We start from the raw sequence: 24,296 nt of genomic DNA on the forward strand, positions 1-24,296 counted from the left end.
CTCGATAAGAGTGAGGATTGTGATATGATTCAATAAAGTTTGCACATTATTTGGTATCGTTTCTGATATTTTCTGGGTATTGTATTATTAATGTGTGAGGGGATATTGTGATACATTACCTTTGACAGTTTTCTCCTATGGCAGACTGGTTCCCACAGGCTCCCAGAGCTTGGAAGCTGCAGGAGACCCGTTTCAAGGAGGGAAGGCTTCTCTAGCAAGGCTTGGATTTTGAACTTGCACGCCACTGAATTGTGGTGGTAGAGTACTGGCCGCTACCATTGAAATCGGCACTTCAGGTACCAGAATGTGTTTTGGGATAAGGTTGTCAGAAATCCCAGGACTGGGGTTTCCTGAAATCTTTCCTCTTGACCTGGGTGCGCTGGCGCGTCTCTGACTGTGTGCCTTTGTTTTTGTAGTTGGTTTCCAGTAATGTTCATCTCTCTTTTTCTTTTTTTTTCCCCCCCCTCCTGGTAAATTTTCACACAGTCCTCAGTGCCAGAACTGTTGGCAGATGTGCACCCCAGAGGTGGTTGCCATGGGTGTTTTCATGCACTGTGAAGCTCTTTGTGAATCTGTTTTTAGATGAAATGCATCATTTTAAACCCAATAACTTTATTTTTCTGTGTTCTATCTGGTTAAACATATTAAAGTGAGAAACTGCATCAGTTCTGAAGTAAGACTTGTGCCAAGAAGTCTCTGGTTTTATTAAACAGATTTAATTGATGATCAGTAGTTAATTGCTGAGGAGTTGTAGCTTGAGGCATTATAAACACGTCGCTGTTTTATGTGGTAATTTCAGCGCAGAACAGATGTGCATGAAACCGCCGTGGGAAATGTGCCTCGCTGCCTTTCCTTACAGCTCACAGCTGGGTGATGTACTTTATGAGTTTGAAAGCGAGTGCATGCTTGGGGGAATGGGATGGGTGGGAGAGGAAGGAGGCTCGGGTGTAGCTCAGCAGCATCTTCTGGCGGGTGACAGCTTCCTCCTGAAACCCACTTCCCTGCTTATCTCTTTTTTTTTCTGTTCTCTTGCTCCGCTCTAAATGCATTCACTCTGCAGCTCCTCCTTACCGATCTACTCTTCCCTCTTCCCTCTTCCCTCTCCCCACACCCCTTCCTTGTGATCTCTGTTCATCAAGGAAATTGCTTTTACCTGTGCCTGTCTCTTCCACTGCCAACTCCTTGTGCCCTATGCCCTGGAAGAAACATCCTGAATAGGTGCGTCATGCTCCCTCTCTGGCCAAAATGAAGATAACTTGCAAATAACTTTTTGCAGCCACATGTGCATGCATGTATGGCCTTGCGGAGATCTACAACAGTATTTTATAACCTGCCCGTATGAGATATGCGCAGATTATAAAATATGCATATGTCTACCCACCCCCAAACATATATGCGTGTGAATGGTTGCACTCGAGTACTTGCACTGCATAGAAAGTGCATACTTTTTCCTACCTATTTTAAAATCTCATGCCTCCATATTTTCCGTGCAAAAAAAATAAAAATTGCGACTTGGGTGCATAAAACCCTACTATGAGCATAACTCTGTATATTTTAAAACATGTACACATAATTGAAATTCCCGTCTGCTGAAATCTCCACCAAGTCCTCCTCTAGATAAGTGAGATCCTCCAAATGCCCCATCTAGTTCATAATCAACAGGCCTAGTCTGAAATCAATTGCGCGACATAACTAGCAGGTGTAAAGTTAAGCGAATAAGTCCACAAATGTAGATGATAAGTCTCTTATAAAATAGCAACTTTGCGTATGTGCGGCTTTTGACCCTGCCCCTTTTGTTTTGCACGTATTCGCACGAGACCGAAAATATGCGTGTAGTTTTGATGGTTTTAAAATAGCATGGATGTGACGAGAAGCTACTGACGTGCATAGATGCTAATTTTAAACGTGTAAATGTTTTGCAAATTCACCCCTAAATGTATAAAAACATAGCACAATGGACTAATCTGGATAACTAAAGACAAATTATACTCAAATTAAACTAAAAAATTAATAACAAAACATCTTCAAAAAGTAACCACTCCAAGCATATGACTCAAAACATGAAGGAAATGCAGTATCAAGATTTCTCCAACCCTAAGAATGCCTGAATAAAGCAGACTTTGAACACTTTAATGGAAGCTCAAATGGAAGAGCTGCCCAAGACAGTGCCTGGGCTCTGGTCCTCACCCCCTTATAATTCCTAGGGGAGGGAAGGCACGTAGGGAAGTCACTCTTCCATCTGAGACCCCGGGCTGGAACGTTTCTACTGCAGTTTATTCAATAAACACCTCGGGCCCATACCCTGCTGAGCCTTAAAGAGCAAAAACAAACCTCTTTAAACCGGGCTCTGAATGGGTATGGAAAGCCATGACTTTGGCCAGAGCTGGAGCAATAATGCTCACGAAAGCCAGCACCAGAAAGAGCTGATGTTAGGCAGCAGCAGTGACCATTGCATGGCGATGCCGCGCGCAGGAAGCAGCTCTAATTCTTTGGTCTGACCGCAAAATGTACCAAAGCGTAGAAAAGAGCAAAAGTATGCAATCCGTGTTTGACGCAGGAAAGCTCAAGGAAGCCATCTAGACAAGAGCATTGCAATAGAATAAAATGGCCAGCAGAAATATGACTTAACGTTTACTCCTGCCCCGACCCAGGCGTTAAATTTCCCACGTTAAAAAAGACAAGCGCTAAAATCCCTCCCCCTGACACGGCTCTCTACATTGCCCTATAATACCTAATACCCTTTTTTTTTTTTTTTTAACATATGAGTTGCATGCACCTGCGTTAAACATGCTGCAGGGCATGCAGTGCGTTTTTTTGGCGCTGTAAAACCCACATTACATGCCTGCGCTAAAACTGCAGTAAACACTTGTGGCAGGCTCGGCGCGGCTCTTTGGGTTTGCTCAGACCCTTCTTATTCTCCCAGATGTTGGTCCCTCCGGCCCAGATGTGCTCTGGAGGGCACAGGGGTGAAAAGGTTATCAGTCCTCCTTAGGAAGCTCAGCTCTCATTCTCTTAGGCTGCTGGCACTTTCCTTGAGTCCTTCCTTTTCTACTGCGTTTGCAGGGCTCAGCTCTCTACTCACTGGTACCCATCACGTCCTTATTTAAACCTGCAGTACTAGCACAAACCTTTAGGGGGGTTTTGTTTTTTGTTTTTTTGTTTTTTAAATCAGTTGAACGTTGGAACAAAGCAGATAAAATCCATTTTATTATTTCTGAGTTATATTTAAGCCCTGAGGAAAAATAACTGTTTGCGGTGTTTGAGTGGGGCAAAGAAATGGGGAATAGATATGGTTATGTCTTTCTGTGGCTGTGTGTGTGCATTTGAAGATTGTTTTCACGCAGCTACAAAACTTGCAGCTTGAAGAGATGATAGGCCACAACATGAGTTTTTTTTATTATTCTTCTTTTAACTTTGATATTTAAATTTGAGCAATAAAGGAATGTAAGATTACAACCATTATAGATTGTTTGCCTCTAACCTCATTAACTGGAAAATAAAATAAAATAAAAAAGGTGAATTTTTTGATCCTAGGTTTCAGCACCATTTTAAAAATGTGTTGCAATCCCACTAATGAGATGGAAATGCAGCAGAGGGTAGAAAGCACTAAAACGTAGCAATATGAATGTCCAAAAGTCTCTGATTTTTTTTAATGAAGTGTTTTAAGTTTTCTACAGGTTCTGAACTTGCTCACCTGGCTCACTTCTGCAGGCGGGTAGGATCCTCTGGTAGCTGGGAACAAGTCTTCTCGGCTCATGCTAAGCCCTGAATCTGGGAGAGGATAATAACTTTCTGGTTGATATTTAGATAGCGTTACAGATGGGCAGGATAGAAATTTAAAAAACCCCAACAACTTAAATCCCTAATATTCATTTTATTTTTTATTTTCTTGGAGCATTGGAGTCACCTCCCATTCTACGTCTTGCCACAAAATGCCTTAGATGGTAACTTTCCAAGTGGCGTGCGGGAGCACATTTGCACGTGTGCGTCGGCCCATGCCCAGGGACGCGGCTGTTTTATAACTTGTGCCTGAATATGCGCACAAGTTATAAAATAGCCCTGCTGCATGCACGTGTGCAGCTAATATTTAGTGGGTACACGCATGGGCACGCAAATCCCGCTTCTACCGCGTAAGATGGTGGATTTTAAAAGGGGTGCGTGCCCACGCCATTGCCAGTTTACCAGTTCCTCCCCAGTTTGCCCATTTAACACACAGGTCCTCCAACCTCCTCCCCAGGTTTGATAGTCTACACTGCCCCCAGTTCCCCAGGATCCTATGAACCCCTCAGAAATGGCTTGATCCTTTTATAACTTACACATCATCCCTAGCAGAAGTAAAGTTACACAGCAGGGAACCTTGGCACATGCCAGGGCGCGAGTCTATTTATGGCCAGGCCCCGAAGTGCCCATGCCCCGCCCAGACCATGCCAACACCCTGCCCCTTTTTGGAGACTTTTGAAATGTGCATGCTGTGGCATTTTCGCACGTATATGGGTGATTTTTTAAAATATGGTTGGCAGTGCATGCCTGACTTCTTCGCGCATCCCCTAGCTTTGGCACGTGATGGTCTTTTAAAATTCACCTTTAAAGGCCAAATTTTTATTCCACCGCGCATGTACAATACAGGGGGGTTACGCGCACAAGAGCCGGGCCTTGGCAAAGGGGCTGCCGGCAGGGAGGGGCTGTCCGGGGGGCAGGGTGGAGCTGGAGGCAGCCAGCACAGCGGCCACTTGCCGCTGTGCTGGGGGATCGCGTGCCGGCAGGCAACTTACGCCACCTCAGGAGCTGGCGTAAGTTTGGAAACAAAGATTGTAAAAAAAGGTATGAACTCTTAAGGGGTTGGGGAGGGAGGGTAGGTAGGGGGGTAGGAAAGTTCCCTCCCATTCTGCTTCTTAATTGGAGCGGACTGGGAGGGAATTGGGGGAAGGCCCGATCTCGTCGCCGCGCATAAATTGGCAAAATCTACCCCCCGCCCCTGCACGTGCCGGCCTGGATTTTATAACATGCGCGGGTCCGTAGGTTTTAAAAAACTACCCCTAAGTGTACCTAACCAAGGGCCCCCCTGACTTTTTTTTTTTTTCTTTACCCTTTATCCCTCTGGCCTGCAGACAAATTCTTTGGCTGAGGTTGCAGGTCATCTCTGAACTCGGGGTCCTATTTATTCAGCGATTGTGCTGATGGTAGAGATCCTAGTGCGGGCACTCTTGACACTTTTTCCCATCGGTGTTATTTTCTCTGGAAAAAGATGAGAACAAGACTGTATTGAGCTGTTTAAGAGTAGTCTCTTAAGATTTCAGGGCTTCGTGCCAGTCACGGATGCCGCCTGGTATCTCATTAATTCTGGCAGTGTCATCATTAGTACTTGACTTGGCAGCAAACAGCAGTTCTTCTTTCATTATACCTTCGCTCTGCACAGTTTCTCTCCTTGCTGCAATAAATTTCATTAGAGGAGCCTTCTGCATGGCTCCTCCCTCTCACTCTTCCCAGCAAGATCTTCTCGTGCTAGGCTGGGACTTCCATGGATCACTGTGTGTTACTTTGCAGAATGCCTTAAGCTTCACCCACCCCACCCTTCCCATGATGTCCAGTACATCTTTGCAATAATAGCCCCTGCCTGATGCCAGGGTTGAGCACATTGTGAACAGCACTGATCCAAGACGTGTGATGTTTGAGGCTGTGCCGGTGACGACGTACATCCTGAGCTCGTGGTCCTTCCTTGTCCTTATCGCCACTCTGTGAAGGTCTCCCAGCCATCAGCCATGCATGCTTGACTGCCTGCAAGTCCTTCTGTACTCAAGTGTGCTACTAAGTTTCCCTGCCTATGGGCAAACTTTGGTCATCTGGAATTATTACTTCAAGGTCTTTTGGTGTTTGGCAGTTGTCCTGTTGATGAGTAGTTGATGGAATTTTGTACTTGCATGATTTTACACTTTTTTTTATTCACTGAAGCAAAACTTCCAAACCCTGGACTATTCTGTTTCTTCAAGTCCCCTTTAATTCTTTCTGGCCCCTCCTGCTGTGTCTCCCCTCTTACAGATATTTGTGCCATCTGAAAATGCAGCAAAGTTCAGCAATGTGTAGATAGTTTATGCGCAAGAATAAATCTCCATAGGTCAGAGCTGAACACCCCCATGTTGGACTAAATGTATATTTTGTACAATGAGAGAACACCACAGGATGAAGTATTCAGCCTTGTGTGAAGCTCGTTAGTTCTGCAGAATTGAGACCATATGGTTCTGCAGAATTATGAGGTGGATAAAAGGACGTGTGCGGGGATATTCAGAAGGGGGTGGGGACCCTCAATTACATTTTGCATTCAGAGTTCAAAGCTTGTACTGCAGGGCACCGAGCAGCTCATCACTTTGGTACAAGGGTTCACAGGGTTTGCAAGCTGTGCTTTTGCGTTTGCCTTTCCAGATACAGTAATGGTATAACATACTGTTAATGCTGAAAAGGTGCTGATTTTGAGATTCTTTTCTTTTTTTTCTTACAAAAGAGTATTGTGAGTCTTTTTTTTTAATGATACATTGGGACATGGTCTTAAAGCACAAATGACTCATTTTTGTCTCTGCCTACTTTCTGCTTTTTGCAGACATCTTGAGTCATCATGGGGGCCATCCTAGTGGCTCGGTGGTGGCGCTTTGCACTGTCGTGTGATAGACTCGGGTTTGACGCTATGGAGGTAGTGTTCATAGTTCTGGGAAGGGGGGGGGAGCAGGAGAAAAGGCAGGAGAGGGTCCCAGCCACTGCTCAGTGGTGACACCTACTGGATGGAATTAGGGTGCACACATCCAGGGTTCCTGAGAGAGCCTCGGCACCTGGCTCCCGCCCCTAGAACAGCTCGGCTAGGGAAGGTGTTAATCCGAGGAAATACCCTTTGGGTAGCTGTGATTGAAGGCTCATGGCGCCAACACTCTGGACACTGATTCTAGTTGAGCTGGAAGCCCAAAGGAACAGGAGGAAATTGCCAAACCGGGAAAAAATGCAGTTTAAACAATTTGCATTGTTGTACATAAAGAGAGCCGAAGACTGTGTGCAGGCCCAGCATGGGGATGAGGGGCGAGGGCATTTCAGAAGTGTGGGATTTGCTATGGACGAAATCTGACGGCAAGGTTGTCCGCTAACAGGCAAGATCATTACTGGGTTTTTCAACCCTTACAAATCTGAGTTGCAAAGGAGGGGATATTCCGCACCCCCCCCTCCCCAAAAAAGATTTTGTACTTAAATTGCTCTAACATTGAGGATAATTGTTTGTTTGTGGGAGGGGGCGGGTTGCAAGTGAAAGAAGGTCACCAGTGCAGGAACACCCAGATACCAGAGTGGGGTTTTAGATTGCAGCCCCACATCACTGTTTATTTACCCTCTCTGGAGCAGTGCTTCCAGCTACCTCCTATGGCCCTAGTGCCCACTGTGCCTTGTATATGTAGATAACAAGATGACGCTGTGCTGAACAGGGTCGTTCCCAGAGGAACTCGGATCTTTTAGTCAGTACAAGGTGCATATTATTGCTTGCCCTGTGCGGCTTTGAAACACCACAGATGGTACAGTTCCTTTTTTTTTTTTTTTTTTTCTTTTGGGATATTTGGTTTAGTGCCCGACAGGACCAACTGTAATTCAGCTGATCATCCTGCGGCAGGTCGAGGTTGAAATATCAAGCCCCACACGTTCTCATTCACCGATTGTGCTCTCTCTCTCTCTCTCTCATTTTAGCTTTAGCTTACACGTTTCCCTTGGGACCACGGCGGCGGCAGCAGCAGCAGCATTTCCTTTCCTCTGGAATTCTTTCCTGCATCTGTTGCCATGGAAAATGAGCAACAGACCCCCGCCACGTCAAGCAGCAGCAGCAGCAGCAGTCGTCAGTCGACCCCCCAGCTGTCTGTGTACAGCGGGATCCCAGACCGCCAGACTGTCCAGGTAATGTGTTTCCTAGCCAAGCAACTATGCAGCGGTGCAAATTGGTTTTAGGGTCCTACAGCTGGCGGGGCCCAGAAGGCAAAAGTGAAAGATGCCTTCCGCTCTCCAAACTCGCCAAATGGAACCAGCAATCAGCTCCGGTTTCTAGCGGCTTCCAGAGAGCAGGCGAGCACAATAATCTGCTCTGGGCCTCAATCCTTAATTTAGATGTTAGCCCTCGGGGGTGACCCTTCTGATTCCTTCTAGGGCCAGACAGAGAGATCCAAGCCAAATCCAGGATCTGACACCCATACTAAGAGCGCGATGCCGGCTGGTTAACTTTAGTACAGTTTGGATTAACCTGGTGATTAAATGTTTGCCATGCGTTGCAATCGCAATTTAACTTCAGACGTAGCAAGCTCTTACATGAGATAAATCAGGCAAATTAACTAAATATTTAATCCTAAAGAAAGCACAGCTAGAGAATTTGCACATTATCGAGACACACAGGGGTAGATTTTAAAAGGTGCGCAAGCACGTCCATGTGCGGCCTGTGCACATGGACGGGCGGATTTTATAACACGCGCATATTATAAAATCCGTAGGCCGCGCGATGCAGTAATCAGACCCTCGAATTTCCAGGCATTGATTTTCTAAGACTTTGGGCAGGCGCATTACCTCTCTTCTCCACTTCCTTTAGTCCAGTCATTTCAAGCACCCTAAAATCATAGGCCCTAAATGTAGCCACTGGATGGCACCATTGCATGGTAATGCCCTCCCCCCCCCCCCCCCCTTCTCCCATTTCTGCTGTGAAGTTGGTGTAGGAGCATTGGATGACTCCCTCTGGTATCCTTTGCTCTGCAGTCTCCTTATTCATTTCTACCCGTCTCTGTTACTCCTGAAGATTTCTCAGGCTCTTTAGTGGATCTGAAGAAGTTCTTGAGATTTGCTTTTCATGTAGATCTCTCAGACTGTGTTTTTTAAATCAATAACTTGAGTATTTTAGTGTTGTTTTTTTTAATCCATTAGGGGGATTTAGATTTTTAAGTTCATCTTGTGTAATATTTGTTAATTTTTTTTTTCAGATTGATTTTGCTAAGCATGTGAGGATTTTGCCTTTCTGGCTGTGTCATTTTTCTTTCATCGTGTGGTATGGACCTTGAAAGTAACCTTCTAGTCTACCTATCACATGCTCCCTGGCTGATTTTAGTTAGTGGCTTTATACTGTCATTCCCCTCTGTGATAGCAGCATGCATGCAATAGTCCGTGAGTACCTACAAATTCATTTTCAAAGGGAGAGCGCACTGCAGGTTTCCCTCTTTATTTGGAAAAGCTTGGCTAGTGGGGACTCTCAGTAAGACGTATGTGCAGACCTTTCCCCCCTTCTGCTTGGACTTTGTTGATCCTGTCCTAACCGTGGGCCCGTCCCATTCCAGTGTGGACAGAAGTATCTGCATTGTTACACGGCACACACGCCTGTGGCGAGTGTCTTTTTGTTTTCTGGGAGAAAAAGGTGTCAGTACTCCCATATAGGGCTCTCCTTGGGGGGGTGGGATGGAAAAGAGCAACCCCCCTCAGTACCTCGCCCACCCCCCCCCCCCCCCCGCAACTGGCCACAGCATTTAAAAGCCTGGCGGGCACCAAAACCAGGAGGTATACAAATATGTCGGGCCAGCGCACGCCAAGCGGATTTTAAAAGTCGCCAGGATACGTGCGTATTTCCCACTGTGCGCGCGCAAACGTTTTGTTTCTTTAAAAAAAAAAAAAAAAGGGACACAGGCATTCCTGGATTTCTCAATGAAGCCGGCGCGCGCCGTGGTCCCCTTCTGCGTAACTTTACTTCTGCTGTGGATGGGGTGTTAAGTCATAAAAACAAACAAAAAATATATATATAAGCATGTCAGCGGGTTTTTAAGGGTCGGGGCTAACAGGGGAAAAGGGAGGCTATTAAATTAGGAGGCTTTAGAAGTCCTATCCCTTGCCTGGGCGAACTGGCAACGGACTGGGAAAACTGGTAATGGCGTGGATTTGTGCCCCTTTTAAAATCCGGTGGATTTGCTCTCATGTGGGCGCGCAGCCACTTAAAATTGTGCGCACATACGTGCACGCGCTCAGCCTATTTCATAACATGCGCACATACATGCACGCGTGTTATAAAATAGCCATGTCCCAGGGCGCAAGCCGGCAAACGTGTGCGCCTGCACACCTGTTTAAAAGTTACCGCCTTAATGTTACTGCTTGATTTGCACGTGATACTGTAGGCCTTATTTGCTACTTTGTTCTCTGAAGCGTGCTTCAGAAGCTTAAGATTATGGTATATTTGGAAGAGAGGGCTTTATCCAGTGTTAACTATGCTGGCAATTAGAGGTTGTTGTATCACATTGAATTATTTTGCGCTGTTAATTTGAGAGGCTTGTAAATTGAAAACTTTTGAATTAAAAAAAGAAAAAAAGCATCTTTCCCTTCAGTGATCCCCTTTCTCTGAAGGCAGGAAAGGCACGTGGGACCTGGGCCCCAGTTTTTGGGAAAGTTTCTCCTTACTTTTTACCCAAGGGGAACTGAATTAGCACAAATCTGAAAGTATGAAATGTTAAGCAATAGCAACGCCAGTCGGTAAGACTGCAACCTATCTACTGTCCATTCACGACGCAGCTCTCAAACAAGTATTCTTAATTAAATTACCTTTATAAAACCTTGCAAAACCAATCCAGCACAAATACATCTTTTATTCACGCGCCTCATGCTTGGCACGAATGGAAGAGTTACTTTTGCCATAGATTTTTTTTTTGTACTTTAAGATAAAAGCATTAAGAATTTTCTTGTAAGCAAAAGAGGAGGAGGAGAATGTGCTGTGGAGTGTAACGTTCAGTTAAAGGCTTTGTTAATAAAGTTGTTAGCAAAAATCGTGCTCATTCTTCTGCATAGGGCCGGGAAAGCTTTCATAGATAGATTTCCACCAGATTTTCTCATTTTTTTCTGGGAGTTAAGGGACTGTTTGATATTACGGCTTGCTCTGTCTTTGCTTCCTGCTCTGAGGTTTATTTTTGCCACGAAATACATGTTGTGTGCTAAATGCCAATATAGGCCAGAGCGTTTTAAGGGTTTGTAACGTCAGGCGAACTGATCATGTCACTGCATCAAATAAAGGGCCCTCTTTCTGCAAGAAAGGCTCCCAAATTTTAGGAACATTGGAATAAAAGTCCCACAGCTGAAAGGTAATGTACTCCATTGGGGCGGATTTTAAAAGGAGTGCGAATAGGCCTACTTTTGTTTGCGCTCAGGCGCAAACAAAAGTACGCTGGATTTTAGTAGATACGTGCGGAGCCGCGTGTATCTACTAAAAAACCTGGATCGGCGCACGCAAGGCTATGGATTTTGTATAGCCGGCGCGCACCGAGCCGCGCAGCCTACCCCCGTTCCCTCCAAGGCCGCTCCGAAATCGGAGCGGCCTCGGAGGGAATCCTCTAACACCCTCCCCTCACCTTCCCCTCCCTTCCTCTACCTAACCCACCCGCCCGGCCCTGTCTATACCCCCCCCTTACCTTTGTTGGGGGATTTACGCCTCCCGGAGGGAGGTGTAAATCCCCACACGCCAGCGGGCCTCCTGCGCGCCGGGCCGCGACCTGGGGGCGGGTACGGAGGGCGCGGCCACGCCCCCGGACCGCCCCGGGCCGTAGCCACACCCCCGTACCCGCCCCCGACACGCTGCCGACACGCCCCCTCCAAAAACCCCGGGACTTACGCGAGTCCCGGGGCTCTGCGCGCGCCGGTAGGCCTATGTAAAATAGGCTTACCGGCGAGCAGGGCTCTGAAAATCCGCCCCATTGTGTATACACTCCAAAGAAGCAGGGCCGGTGCGAGCATTAGGCGGGACTGGGTGGCTGCCTAATGCACCGGAAGTGAGCAGGGCACTGAAGGTGGATGTGAGGGTGCCGTTTTTGAAATGTGTGAAGAAGGCTGGAGATGCAAGTGAGGTACGAGAGAGGCCGTGGCATGCGAAAGGAGGTTTGCGGGAGCGGATATGAGAGAGGAGAAAGTACATGTGCAACAACCCTCCTTCTATTCCTGCTAATCTACGACAATCTCAGAGCATCTGGAAATAAAAAATTCCCAGGTGTGGAGAATGAGGGATTTTAAACATCTTTATTTGTTTTAATTGTTTTATTTGATGTGTCTGCTGTTTTGTAATATTTTATTAGTGTTTGGAAAATTTTTATACAAGATTTTAATTATTGGATGTTGTTTTGAAATATTATTTTTATTAGTATGATTTTGCTACTATTATTGTTGTATATTTCATGCTTTTATTGCTTAATTTATTATGAGGAATAATAATGTTTCAGTTTTTCCATTGTGGCACTGTCTACAAAGTCTGGCTTGTTGGGGTTTCCAGTTTGTATTTGGTGAAGGTCTCGGTGGTCCCTGTGTGACCAAGGTGAGGTATTCTGCTAGTAAGTAGTTTCTGTGTAGGCAGGGATCTTTAGCAGCTTGGCTAGATGTATTGGTGTGTTAGGTCCTGTTGCCTTTTCACAGGTGTGGTTGTTACTGAGTGCTGGCAGTTTGTGCTGGTTTGGTATGGGAGATTTATTACATGGTACTTTTGTAATTTTGTTTACTCATAGCTTTCTGAGGACCTATTGCATTACAATAGCCCTATTGCCGTATGGGTTCCAAGTGTCTATTTTGCAGGATTTCCTGGTTGGCACCATATCAGTGCCTGTAAATGTAATATACATGTTGGAAGTGCTATTTTTGCCTCAAGATTACCTTGAATATAAATGCATAATTTATAACTATGTTTGGGAAGGATGTGACCCGGGGTGGGTGTGTGTGTGTGTGTGTGTGTGTGTGTGTGTGCTTAGATTTCAGAAAAGCTTGCTCCTCCCTCTTCTGGCCTTGCTTTTAAGTCACCTTTTTTTTTTTTCTCTTCTTGTCCTGTATACTTTTTGTTCACGTAGTTTCTCCATTTTTCCTTCAACTCAGCTGGAACCAATAATGGGAATCTGGCGCCACGAGCCCTCCTGGGAATTCACAGCTACTTGGGTACTTTTGCCCTGTGTTGTTAACAGGCCCTCCCTCCCACTGTTCCCACTATGTGGCCATTGCGAGAATGGTCCTGAGGCCGGGAACCATGCACCAGGCTGCCTTCTGAACCCTTGCACCGTGGGGGTCGAAATCCAATCACCAGGTTTCGCCCCTGAGTGGTGACCATGACTCTCCCACCTCCCGCTCACCCGGCAAGGACCTGCGACCGCTACATCTGCAGCATTCCCGGCCAACTCTGGAATCACACCTGGAATGTGCAAAACATTGTGGGCCTGATTTTAAAAGCATATTCACCCGCTTAAAATTGGATTTGGAAGTAGGCTTTTGAAACTGACTACAATATACGCCATTGAATTGTCTTTAGGTTATCCACATGTAAGGTCACTTTACGCACGTAAATGGCTTTTGAAAATTGCTACGATAGTATGTTACATTTATACGTATAACGCCTTTTAAAATTACCTCCAAAATGTTTTCAGTGCAGAAACCACATTTTATGTGCATAAATAGCGTTTTATGCTTGCAAAGCATCTCTTTTGCATGCTTTTTTTAACTCCTAATGCATTAGCTTACTGCGTCCGGAGTTAAATTATTTTTTAGTGTGCGGATTAAGAAACTGTGCCGAATTTCAGCACCCAGTTTTAATGCCCCGGTATAGGTGCCTCTCGCAGTTATGGGCTGATAAGAACTGACCTCCTTTTCCTGTTCCCTTGTCCAAATCTCATAACACTGCAGAAGGAGGTACTGTGTAAATAGAGCCCGGGGTAACGTACTGATTGCCGCGTTTGGTGTCCAGGAGGAATTTTTCGCTGGCCAGCTGAACTGTAGACGGATACAGTAGTTTGCCTTCTTCTCCTGGAGGAAGCTGTTAGGCATTAAATAAAGAGCAGGCTTGAAGGGCCTGTGGTCTTTTCCCGTTTAAGCGCATGGAGGGTACACAATAACCGTGTCAGATTTTAATGTGACTTTCTTTATGGCGATGAGTTTGTGCTATCTTGTATGGGGGGAAGGGCTTTTTAGGAGAGTGGGGGAGCCAGGACCCCAGTCCCATCTCTGCAGATCCCTGCTGCTGCTGCCGCTCAGAATGTCCACTCATCACTTTTGTGTGTCAGAAGAAAGGACTGGACGGGGGAGGGGGGGGGTCAGGGTACAGTGCATCTCTTTGTCACTTCTGAAAGGAGCACGGGTAGTGCGTTAGCTCTCCTGGCAGCTAGCAGCTTCTCCGCCACCAATCTGAAGGCGGGATGCATCCCGCAGGAGTGGTCAGAGAGAGAGGCACATTCAGAGGAGTTATCTGTTCCCGGGAGAGAAGAGAGACTGCCGCCTGCCTCATCGGGACTCTGAGGGCCTTGTGATTTGCATCACTTTGTAAAGGGGATACGCAAGTCCTCTTTCTTTCTCTCCCAGCGCCTCGGTCCTTATTCTAGGGGGTGGACCTGTCGCTTGGCTGCTGGGAGGGGTCTGGCTCAGGGGCCGCACATTACTTGTAGGCCCCCGCTTGGGTTTCCCAGGACCACGTAAAGCGGTCGAACGGTGGTAAGTTGAACGTCTTTTGCGCCCGTTTATCATGCTAGGTGCAGCGGCTGGAGCTATGTAACTCCAGCACGTCCTAAGAGCGAAGAGGTTGCACTGGGTTTCTACTCCCGGGGGTGCTGCTGGGGTCCCCTCCACTTCATGCTGTCGTCCATCCTGTGGGGGCTCTGCGGTCACTCCTCCCTCTTCCCCTGAAGTCTCTGAGCTGTCACCTCCTCCTCTCTAGCCGGGGGGTGGGGGGGGGGTGTCTTTCTTCAGCCATCCTCTTGTGGTGCTGGCAGTAGAAGTAGCTTAGAGATGTACTTTATAGTGAAAGAGAACCAAACTGTGTTTCCAAAACATTTTTGTAACTTTCCGCAATAAAAGCAGAAACAGAAGGGGGCGTGCGGATGGTTGGGTTTGTCCTAATTGTTTCACTGGATTACATTTTTGTAAAAGTAATGAACGTATCGGGGATACAGAGCAGGAATGTGCCTGTGCTCTGTAAGGAGGAAAAATACAAAATATTTCTTGCTGCTTCTTTACTTATTCCTAGCTCTCTTATCTTACGACCTAGTTCGGGGTTTTTTTTTACCTTTTTTTTTAAAATAATTGGTGTGCATTTTTTTTTTTTTATTATGCCCGCATCTCCGTTTTCTAGGAAGTTTCTTACCGTGTTCATGTTTTGCTCTTTCCTCGCGCTTGTGTAACTGCGGAGGAAGTAGAGAATGTGGGTGATGATTTGGGGCGGCTCATAAAATATCCAGAACAGTCGCTGTACGGGAGCACGGTTTCTCTCTGAGGGCAAGCAAGGGTGGCAGGCCTCAGACACAGGGTGACAACATCGGATGGAGCCCAGCATGGAAAACTTATGTCAGAGTTTGTAGAAGTTTGACTGAGCCTCATTGAGCATGCTCACATGTGCACTATCCCTCGCATCCACGCGGGGTCCCCTCAGTCTCTTCTTTTCTGCAGAGCATCTTGCAGTCGGGTGAGCCTCTTAATTTTTCAAAGTTTGCACAGTTCTCAAGTGCTTTTTTCTGCGATTCCTTTTTGCCTTCCTTGTGGGGTCCCCTTCTTCCCCCCCCCCCCCCCCCCCCCGGTTCTCCTGTTTAACGACCTAGAAAGATTTCTCAATGTTTTTGGGTACATTTATTTTCATTGTTGATTTTGACCACTGCCATCGATGTCAATCTCATGTCCCTTTTGTTTCGCGATGACATGTCTGCTTCTGGTTTATGTCCGGGGTTGCAGGAAGTATGCCAAGATGACCCTGAAGGGACGTAAGATGCGGCTCGATAAGATAGAGCACCTTTTTGGGCTGGAGAAGACTATCCATTGGCATCGAGGGACCTCTGAGCCGCACCTATGGCACTGAGCCATCGACATCGGTGGGGCTGCCGGTTCCATCGAGGTCATCGGCTGAGAGGGATGCTGGAGACCGGCCATCATTGGGCTCCTCCAGGTTGAAGATGTTGGATTCGTTGTCCTTGACCTCGGCACTGTGGAAGGACTGATCGGAGGACCAAGGAATGCCAAAGAATCATCTGCATCGGTTCCTGTCGATGGATGGGGATGCACCAGCTTCTGCTGTGATGCCCCCAAAGTGACCCCATGGCAAGGGGAACCAGTCCTCCATCAGTGCCAGGGGTATGCCACTGTCTCCATCAGTCCCAATGCCCACCACCGATCCTTCTCTCAGTTCCAAAGAGGATCTAATTACACCTCCTGGGTCCCAGACTGTCCTAGCAGTGGAGATTTTCATGGAGGAATTGGAGAGGCCTGTGCAGCTGGCTGAGGAGAGGGCAATGCGAGGCCTCTGTCCTCAGAGGGCTCACAGTCTAAGGACCTCGTTTACTAAGCATTTTTCACCATAGGCGCAAAATGGGGAAAAAAAACCCCATAGTAATTCAGGCCCTAAGTTTGTACCTGAGGCCATGGAGGGTGAAATGACTTCTCCAAGGTCATAACGGGCAGCAGTGGGATTTGAACCCTGGGCTTCCCTGGTTCTCAGCCCACTAGGCTATATTGTAGCATGCTGTGTTCATTGAGGGGCGGATTTTAAAAGGGTTAGGCGCGTAATAATCGCACGTAACCCTTTAAAACCCGCTCCTGCACGCGCCGAGCCTATTTTGCATAAGCCCTGCAACGCGCGTATGTTCCGGGGCTTGAAAAAAGGGGCGGGGCGGGGGTGGGGGTGGGACTGAGGCCTCCGGCATAGCGACCATGCCGGGGGATTGCGCACCAGCACTTGGCCGGCACGCGCAACCTACACCTGCCCAGAGGCAGGCGTAAATAAAAAAAAATAAAGGTAGAGGGGGATTTAGGTAGGGCTGGGGGTTGGGTTAGATAGGGGAAGGGAGGGAAAGGTGGGGGGTGGGGCGGAAGGAAAGTTCCCTCCGAGGCCGCTCCAATTTCGGAGCGGCCTCGGAGGGAACGGGGAAAGCCATCGGGGCTCCCCTAGGGCTCGGGTTGCGCGCACAAAGCTACGTCCGCGCATGATTCTTAAAATCCGCCCCTGAGCCTCTAGTCTTCTAAGGGGTTTATTGAATGGTATCCACTATGGACGGTTGTCCACTTTGTGTTCCATATTCTAGACTTATAGTACATATTATCTCCTCATTTTTTAAAGTTTCTGTACACAACAAGTTAGAATAGCTGCAGCAATATCAATTATCACTACATGTTACCAAATTTGTAATCTATATTAAATCAATTAGCTCAGAATTATTTAGTCTGCAGTATTTATGAGATGCAAGCTTGCACAAATCCAGAGATCTTTTCTGTACCTTTCCATGCCTTGGGCAGCCAATTACTTTGAGATCATTACTTTTGTAGCCTTTCGGACATCTGTATGTAGCCTCCTTTGTTCTTTTGTCCTGGCTCATAATGAGAAAGTTTAATGTCTTTTAACGCCAATGCCTTTACCTTTACCAGCAGATTCCCCTGCCTCTTGGCTTTGTCTTTAGTCTCCAAAGGTCTGGAGAGTACTAGAGTTTGCCTCTAGTTTGCAAAGGCGTTCAACACTGCTAAGTTTGTACTCGGTCCAGGCCTAAGAATTTCTCCAATTCTTGGGCCCCAAGAATTGCATTTTGGGTTGCATTTCTTGAGAGGTTTATGGTACGTTAGTGCAGTGTTTCCCAAACTTTCCAATCCTATCCACATTAAACAAAAATACTGCGTGGCACAGGGCAGGCAGTGTGGATATGGAGGAGACTCACGTGGTGGAAAGAAGAGCCAGGAAAGCACTGAAAGCCCCGATAGTTTCCCTTCCAAATTTTAAAACAAAGGGGGAAGAGAGGTCTGCGCCGTGCATGAACATCGCGGTGGACTTGTTCCCTCTATGTATAAGTGCAGGAGAAGGGAGAAAGCGGCATCATGTGGCTGCCGGAGCTCCTCCACTCCCAATGCTCCCAGCGCTCCGAGTGAGTCACCCCAGTGCTCAGCGCGTGCTCTCCCTGGGGTGAGGGAGGCTGGAAGGGCCCCCGAGGAGGTGCTGTGTCCACTGTGTGTGCCACACAAGGTGGGGGGGGCCGGGGTATCCTCACCCTGCACGCTGCCAGCCACTACACTCCAGGGCTCCCGCTGGAGCCAGGAAGAAAAGGCCGGCGTGATCACACGAGTCCTCGGGCGGAAGCTCCTTCCTGTCGCTGTGAGGTGCTGAGAGCAGAGCCCAGCTGCTGGTCTGGATCTGAGCATGGGGGAAGGGGTGGCTTGCCTTTCCGTGGCGCTCCTGATCAGGTCTGAAGGCGCACACTGGTGGGGGAAGGAATCTTATTCCTACTTGGTGGCAGGCCTTGGACTGACACAGATCGTTATTCTTGCCGCCTTCTGTGGCCTGCACAGTAAGTGAGAACCTCCGGCTGAAACTGATCGGTGCTCCTGTGCGATTCGGATGTGCAGAAACGCGCTTTCTCTGCAGCGTCCTCCGACCCAGGGTTGGCAGAATGACTTGTGAAATAAGAAACAGCCCCGGCAGCATCCGATAGCCTCTTAAACAGATTTAATTTGTGTAGCCAGCCCAGTTTCCCCAATTAATTCCCCCTGCTTCCGGGATGAAGAGCCCTTTGGTGGGGGTTGGCAGAGGGCATTGTCAGCATTGTTTGCTCTGCGGTGATGGATCACCGGGTTACAGAGGCGGTGGGAGCGGATGGCAGCGTCAGCCTCATTGATGGATGGAGGGTAGCGGTTTCTGCAACGAAGTCTAAAATACGCCCAGCCAAACTTTTTTTTTTTTTTTTTTTTTTTTTTAATAGAGTTCTTTTAAGTTTTTGGCTCGGAGGGGAGGGAAGAAAAGAGTTGAACATTATTTTTATTTTTTTTGGTGACCTTATCCACCTCCAGCTAAACCCCCTGACCTCTTAGGAAAGACGAATTGAAGGTCTAGTTAATATAGCCAGGCTGTTGTATGGTGGCTTGTTGAAAGAAAAGGGCTATGCATTGCTAGGACAGGAGGACACCTCAGCCAGCCCAGGACCAAGGACCCACCCAGAAGGCTTTAATCTCTGAATATTGCAGCCCGAGAATATTGCAGCCCGAGAAGCTCACACAACTGCATTCCCCAACGCGCAGGGATTTAGGATTGAGGGCAGAGCAGAAGTCACAGGAAAAATGAGACTGAGTGAAGAAGAAAGCTGGAGGTGTCAGAAGCCCGTGTTCTGAGCTGGGAATCTGTTTTCCAGCTGGATAGGTTACCACTGTAACGTGTCAGCAGTGTGCTTATGGTGCTTCTGCCTGAAGCATATTCCAGAGAAAGCAGTGCAAAATGCAGTCACGATGAAGGAGGTAGGGGGAACCAGCGTCCTTGCAGGCACCCTCGCTCCCCTGACAGCAGACACACGAGTCCTGTGAATAGCATGGCCAGCGGACATAGAACACGCATGCCCCTGGCCTAGGCCTTAATGCTTGTATTATTTTTGTTTTTGTTCTTTTTTTCTTAATTCTTGTTTGTTTTTAAAGAAACAAAAATCAACGGAAAAAAAAATCAACGGAAAAAAAATGTGTGTGCACCCCTGCTTATTTCTAAAGTGCTGCTAGCCATATGCAGTGCTACCTAAGGTTGCACACAGAATCAGCAAAGGTTTTAAAAAGTTTGCTCCCATCTGAAAACATTCATGTCTCTATGTAATGTGCTTTTTCACTAGAGAAATCAGAATGCACGAAGATGAAATGTATTAACAGTGGTTGCACGCTCAAGAATTCACCAGTGGCCCTGTGGTCATCGAGGCATTGCATAGGTTTAACGTGCGTATGTTTTCTTACCTCAACGATCCGCAAAGAACATTTGCTTTTCTGCATCGGAGTATAGGAGCTGTTTGGCTCCTTTTAAGTTTTGCAGAATGCCATCGGCATCACGATTGTAGTTGTGCTCTGTTAGATCTGTGCTGGCTGTGAATCAGGCAGAGACATTGCTTCAGCAGGAAACATATTTCAGACAGCATGATCCATGTTGAGAATTCAAAACCTAAAAGTAGAAGGAACACAAGGGGGTGTCAATATTCAGCCATGGAGCAGCTAGTTATCCGGCTAACTTAACAAGGATATTCAGTGGCGCGGCTAGAATTTGGCTGCCTATGGCTTCTAATATTGCCGCTTTGCCATTTGGATGGATATCTTTTTGTTATCCATCTAAAAGGCTTCTGATTATCGGCCTCTACATATACATCGCCATCAAAGGCAAATCTTTCCCAATAGCCTTTCCGCAGTGTCGCTTACGAAAGTGTTGAAGAGAACCGGACCGGGGACTCATCCATGCAGCACAGCACCAGTAACTCCCCTTCCTCTGGAGTGAGTGCCATTTACCACTACCCTTTTGTGGCCTGTCACTCAACCAATTAAAATAACCCAATCAGAAATGTTAAGGCCCCTGCTAAGGGTACTCACTTTCTTTATAAGTCGCCTATGCAGAACCATGTCAAAGGCCTTACTGCAATCCATCTACACTGCATCTAGCGCTCTGGTCATCCAGTCGAAGATATTGATTAGATCAGTCTGACCTCTGCTAAAAGTCATGCTGCCTCCGATCCTGTAATCCACTGGATTCCAGAAACTGCACAATCTTCTGTTTTAGCGGTGATTTCATTAGTTTACGCATCACAGATATATTTTTTTCTTTCTTTCTTTGCACTGATTTTGCCAAGATGAAAGATGAACTCTGTCAAATTCTGTTGTTTGTGTTTTTTTTTATTTCTTTTTTCCCTTTCCTAGGTGATCCAACAGGCGCTGCATCGCCAACCGAGCACTGCAGCGCAGTACCTACAACAGATGTACGCAGCCCAGCAGCAGCACCTCATGCTGCAGACGGCAGCCCTGCAGCAGCAGCAGCACCTCAGCAGTGCCCAGCTGCAGAACCTGGCAGCAGTGCAGCAGGTGAGTAGGGAAGCTGGTTACCATGGTTACACAGGCAGAGGACCATGCATGTCCTATGCATGAACAGATGTAAAATATTGATGTATGACTTGTAATTAGTTATGCACTGTTATGTTTCTCCCGCTTTATCTCCTTGTATTAGTTCTACAATAACTTCCTTATCCCTCTATTCCTTTCTGTTTGCACATGACGTTTGCATCTCCCAGTTTGCTGCTCCCTGTTTTTTGTAACTGATTTCTCTGTGGTGTTCCCCTTGTTCGATGTAAACCGGCATGATGTCCCCGACAAATGTCGGTATAGAAAAGCCTTAAATAATAATAATAATGTCATGGCATCTTACTGTCTTCTCTTTTTTGGATATCATCAGGGATCCATCATTCATGCGTGGATTTTATTTTTACATGGATATTGCTAGATGTTGGCACTGTAAGCAATATCAGGGTATACCTAGTCCGGAGGTGACTGCCTGCTCCACCCCTCCTTCCCTCTCTGGGGGATCCTGGCTGTGCTACGGAAACTTATCACTTAATACCTTACATGCAATCCACAAAGTCTAGGAAAAGAAACCTGTTTGTCTCAGAATCAGCCTGCTTTATTTTCAGACATTTTAGGCTTAACAGTTAGAATAAGATAAGCACATGCCTCCAGTGTCCTTAACACAGCACAGTTTTACCCTGAGTAAAGCTCTGCATGATTAGTAAACATAAACTTATCCGAGACCTTGACTGACTTAGGGTATATTAATAAACGTAACTATTAACTACCCCCATAACTTTAGGAGGTTACCTTCTGTTTCACCCTGGAGCAGTCTCTGTGGGGAATCTCTGCTGAAGGGTGCAGGCGTTCTTGGCCCCAGTCGCTTACTGGGCTTAAGGTGTGGTCTGAGCCCTGGAGAAGAAAAGACAGGTTTGAGACGGACAGCCGGGCAACAGCAAGCTTCTTTATGTGCAGTCTTACGGGACACCAGAGCTCATCTCCTTCATCGCAGGGAGGGGCGGGGTGCTGGCTCGGGCGTCGTCTTCAGGTGTTAATGGTTTTTCTTTCACTGGGCCCCTGAGCTCTCTCGCTGCTTTTTTATCAGACAAAGCTGGAATATGTAAAAGCTCATGCATTGTCGAGCAGAGGGGAGGATGGGTGTCATTTCTTCATTTCAGACGCTGGCCCCCCTTTCCCATTGGGTGGGGGGGGGGGGGTCACTGCTCCTGCTGTGTAGCTACTCCTGACCAGGATCTGATCTCGGTCCTGCAACCTCATGACCCCATGAGCTGTCTTGCGGTGTCAGCGATTTTCTGTGATTTGGGTTGTTATTGCTTCTGTGACCTGTCCCTGTCCTGGACAGTCTTAGCTCATTGCTTGTGGAAAGAAGCTATAGCCCGTAAGTTAAAAAGGCAGATCAGATAACCTGGGCACATCTTGTTATTCTGGCCCAAAGTTCCTCATCTTGTTTTTCTGTTGAAACATACATGTCAGCAGCCCATCTGATGAAGTCGGCATCCCTCTTGTAGAGTCAGGATTCATTTGGTTGCATACAGCGGTAAAACCTTCTGATGTCCCCTACAGTACACAGGGCCCTTGGTGAGATCTGTGTGTCAGCATCCCCGGTCTCATTCCTTGCTTGTTGCTGGTACCAGTGCTGCCTTTTGGCGCCGCCTGGCTTTCGATGAGTTTGGATCACATGGTGTCCAAGCTCCCATGCTCTTGTTGTGAGACTGAGGTCAGCATGGGAGTTTGGGCACTGCAGCTACTCAGATTTGGTGAGAGCTGCGAGGTGCCAGAAGGTGTCAGCTGTTCTGTGGTTCTGGGGGATAGTGGCAGCAGTAACAGCTGGAACAAGATGAGAGGGGGGGGGGGGGTTGTAAATCAGAGGCAAAGAGCATAGGGGCCAGGTTTGGCCAGACATCGTGCCCACAGGCCCTGCCGCCTCTGGGCTCTTTTAAAGGATGCGGCCTGTGAGTACACAGCCTGACCTGACTCGATTTCCATGCCTGTTGCCTTTTCATAACAGTGCAGCTGGAGCCCTGAGGTCTGCGGAGGGAGCAGCAGGACAGAAATGTTTGCAGGTCTGGGCTGGGGTAGGAATCTAATCCTAGGTCTGTGGAGGGGAGGGGAATCTGAGGTTCACAGGGGGCTGAGGGTGGGGGACAGGAAAATTGGAAGTCCAAGGGCTGCAGGGGAAAGGTCAGGCTGTGTGCTGAAGGCCCTGCCCTACCGTAGAAGCCCAGTGGAGGCAGGTTCTGTGAATGTGGGTTCCAGCCTGACTTGGTCCCCGCGCTCGCTGCCTTTTTCAAACAGCGGAAACCGAACTCTGAGGACTGCGGGGGGTGACAGGAGGGAAAGCCTAGCGTGTCCGGGTGAAAATTGGATTGTTCAGGGTGGGGGAGGAGGGGCAGTGAGATTAGCGGTCTGCAGGCCACCCACAAACTTTTGCCGCCCTAGGCACAGCCCTAATGTGCCTATTGGGAAGTCCAGGCCTAGTCATGGTGTATATCACAGCTTTAATGATTTGCACGCAGCCTTGCCTGCTCCGTTTTGCACTAATGGGCTTTATTGGAAAAGCTGAAAGATAAAGGTGTAGCTACGTAGTTACAATACTTCTACAGTATGATTTTATCCAGCTAAAAATTGTAGGTCCAATAAAAGGTATGGAAACCTACTCATTTTCTCCAGCATGCCTATCACAGCTTTGCCCTACATATCACTTCAGAGCCACATCCATCTCATGTGTGCCTGCCCGTTATCTCATGTCTTCCACTCCCTCTCTCTCGCAGCCTGTCCTGTGCATGTGTTTTCACTCATTTTCACGCGCTCACACTCTCCTTTTTATTTTCTCTTGTGCTGCGCTCACTTTTTCTCGTGCTGCTTCGCACGCTCGTTCTCTTTTTCTCCCGTTTTGCATGCGCTGTCTTGCATTCGCACTCCACCCCCGTCTGCTTCTGAGCTGAATGTAAGGGGCCCAGATAACATCAGGTCTAATGCAGCACTGGTTTAACTCCAGCACGGGTAAGAGCTTGCAGCCTTGCTTTTCCGAAACGTGGATCTACACTAAAACCAGGACTGGCTGGGCTTGTTCCTTGTGGAATCCCTTCACCTTATCCTAGGAATTTTGGCTTTTCCAGTCCAGTTTTTCATTTCAGAAGCAATTCAAGAGACTGCGATTGTGTATCTCAAGCCCTTACTATTTGTGGACTGGCAGGCAGATAGGGGGGCAGGTGCCGGCCCCACTGCTTCCTTCCTCCCCCTCCCCCAACCACCAAAAAAACCGTGCCTATGCCAACAATGGACTATTGACTAATGAGGGGAGTGCAGGGGCATGGGACCTTTTGACCTTCTTGAAAGCTTCTTCCGGAGTTCAGTGACTTTTGATGTTTTGCAGCCCGCAGCACAGGTCGGGTAATAGATGCATGGAGGAAGTGACAGAGGAAAGAGAGAAGGTTTCTTTACTGATTAACCACCCCCAAACTCCTGTTGTAAATATT

At 47.4% G+C, this 24,296-nt stretch overlaps 1 protein-coding gene across 2 annotated transcripts in view; it reads left to right on the top strand.

The window, feature by feature from the left end:
• PHC2 (polyhomeotic homolog 2) overlaps positions 1-24,296 on the top strand; it is a 147,921-nt gene that overhangs the window by 38,561 nt on the left and 85,064 nt on the right. For both annotated transcript variants that reach the window (XM_029578654.1, XM_029578655.1), the window contains 2 exons: positions 7,711-7,914; positions 20,659-20,820. In XM_029578654.1, coding sequence (XP_029434514.1) covers positions 7,801-7,914; positions 20,659-20,820 — 276 coding nt within the window. In that variant the 5' untranslated portion in view covers positions 7,711-7,800. The remainder of the gene's footprint in view (positions 1-7,710; positions 7,915-20,658; positions 20,821-24,296) is intronic.

This window comes from Rhinatrema bivittatum, chromosome 15, assembly GCF_901001135.1.
Source record: "Rhinatrema bivittatum chromosome 15, aRhiBiv1.1, whole genome shotgun sequence".
Taxonomy (NCBI): Eukaryota; Metazoa; Chordata; class Amphibia; order Gymnophiona; family Rhinatrematidae; genus Rhinatrema; species Rhinatrema bivittatum.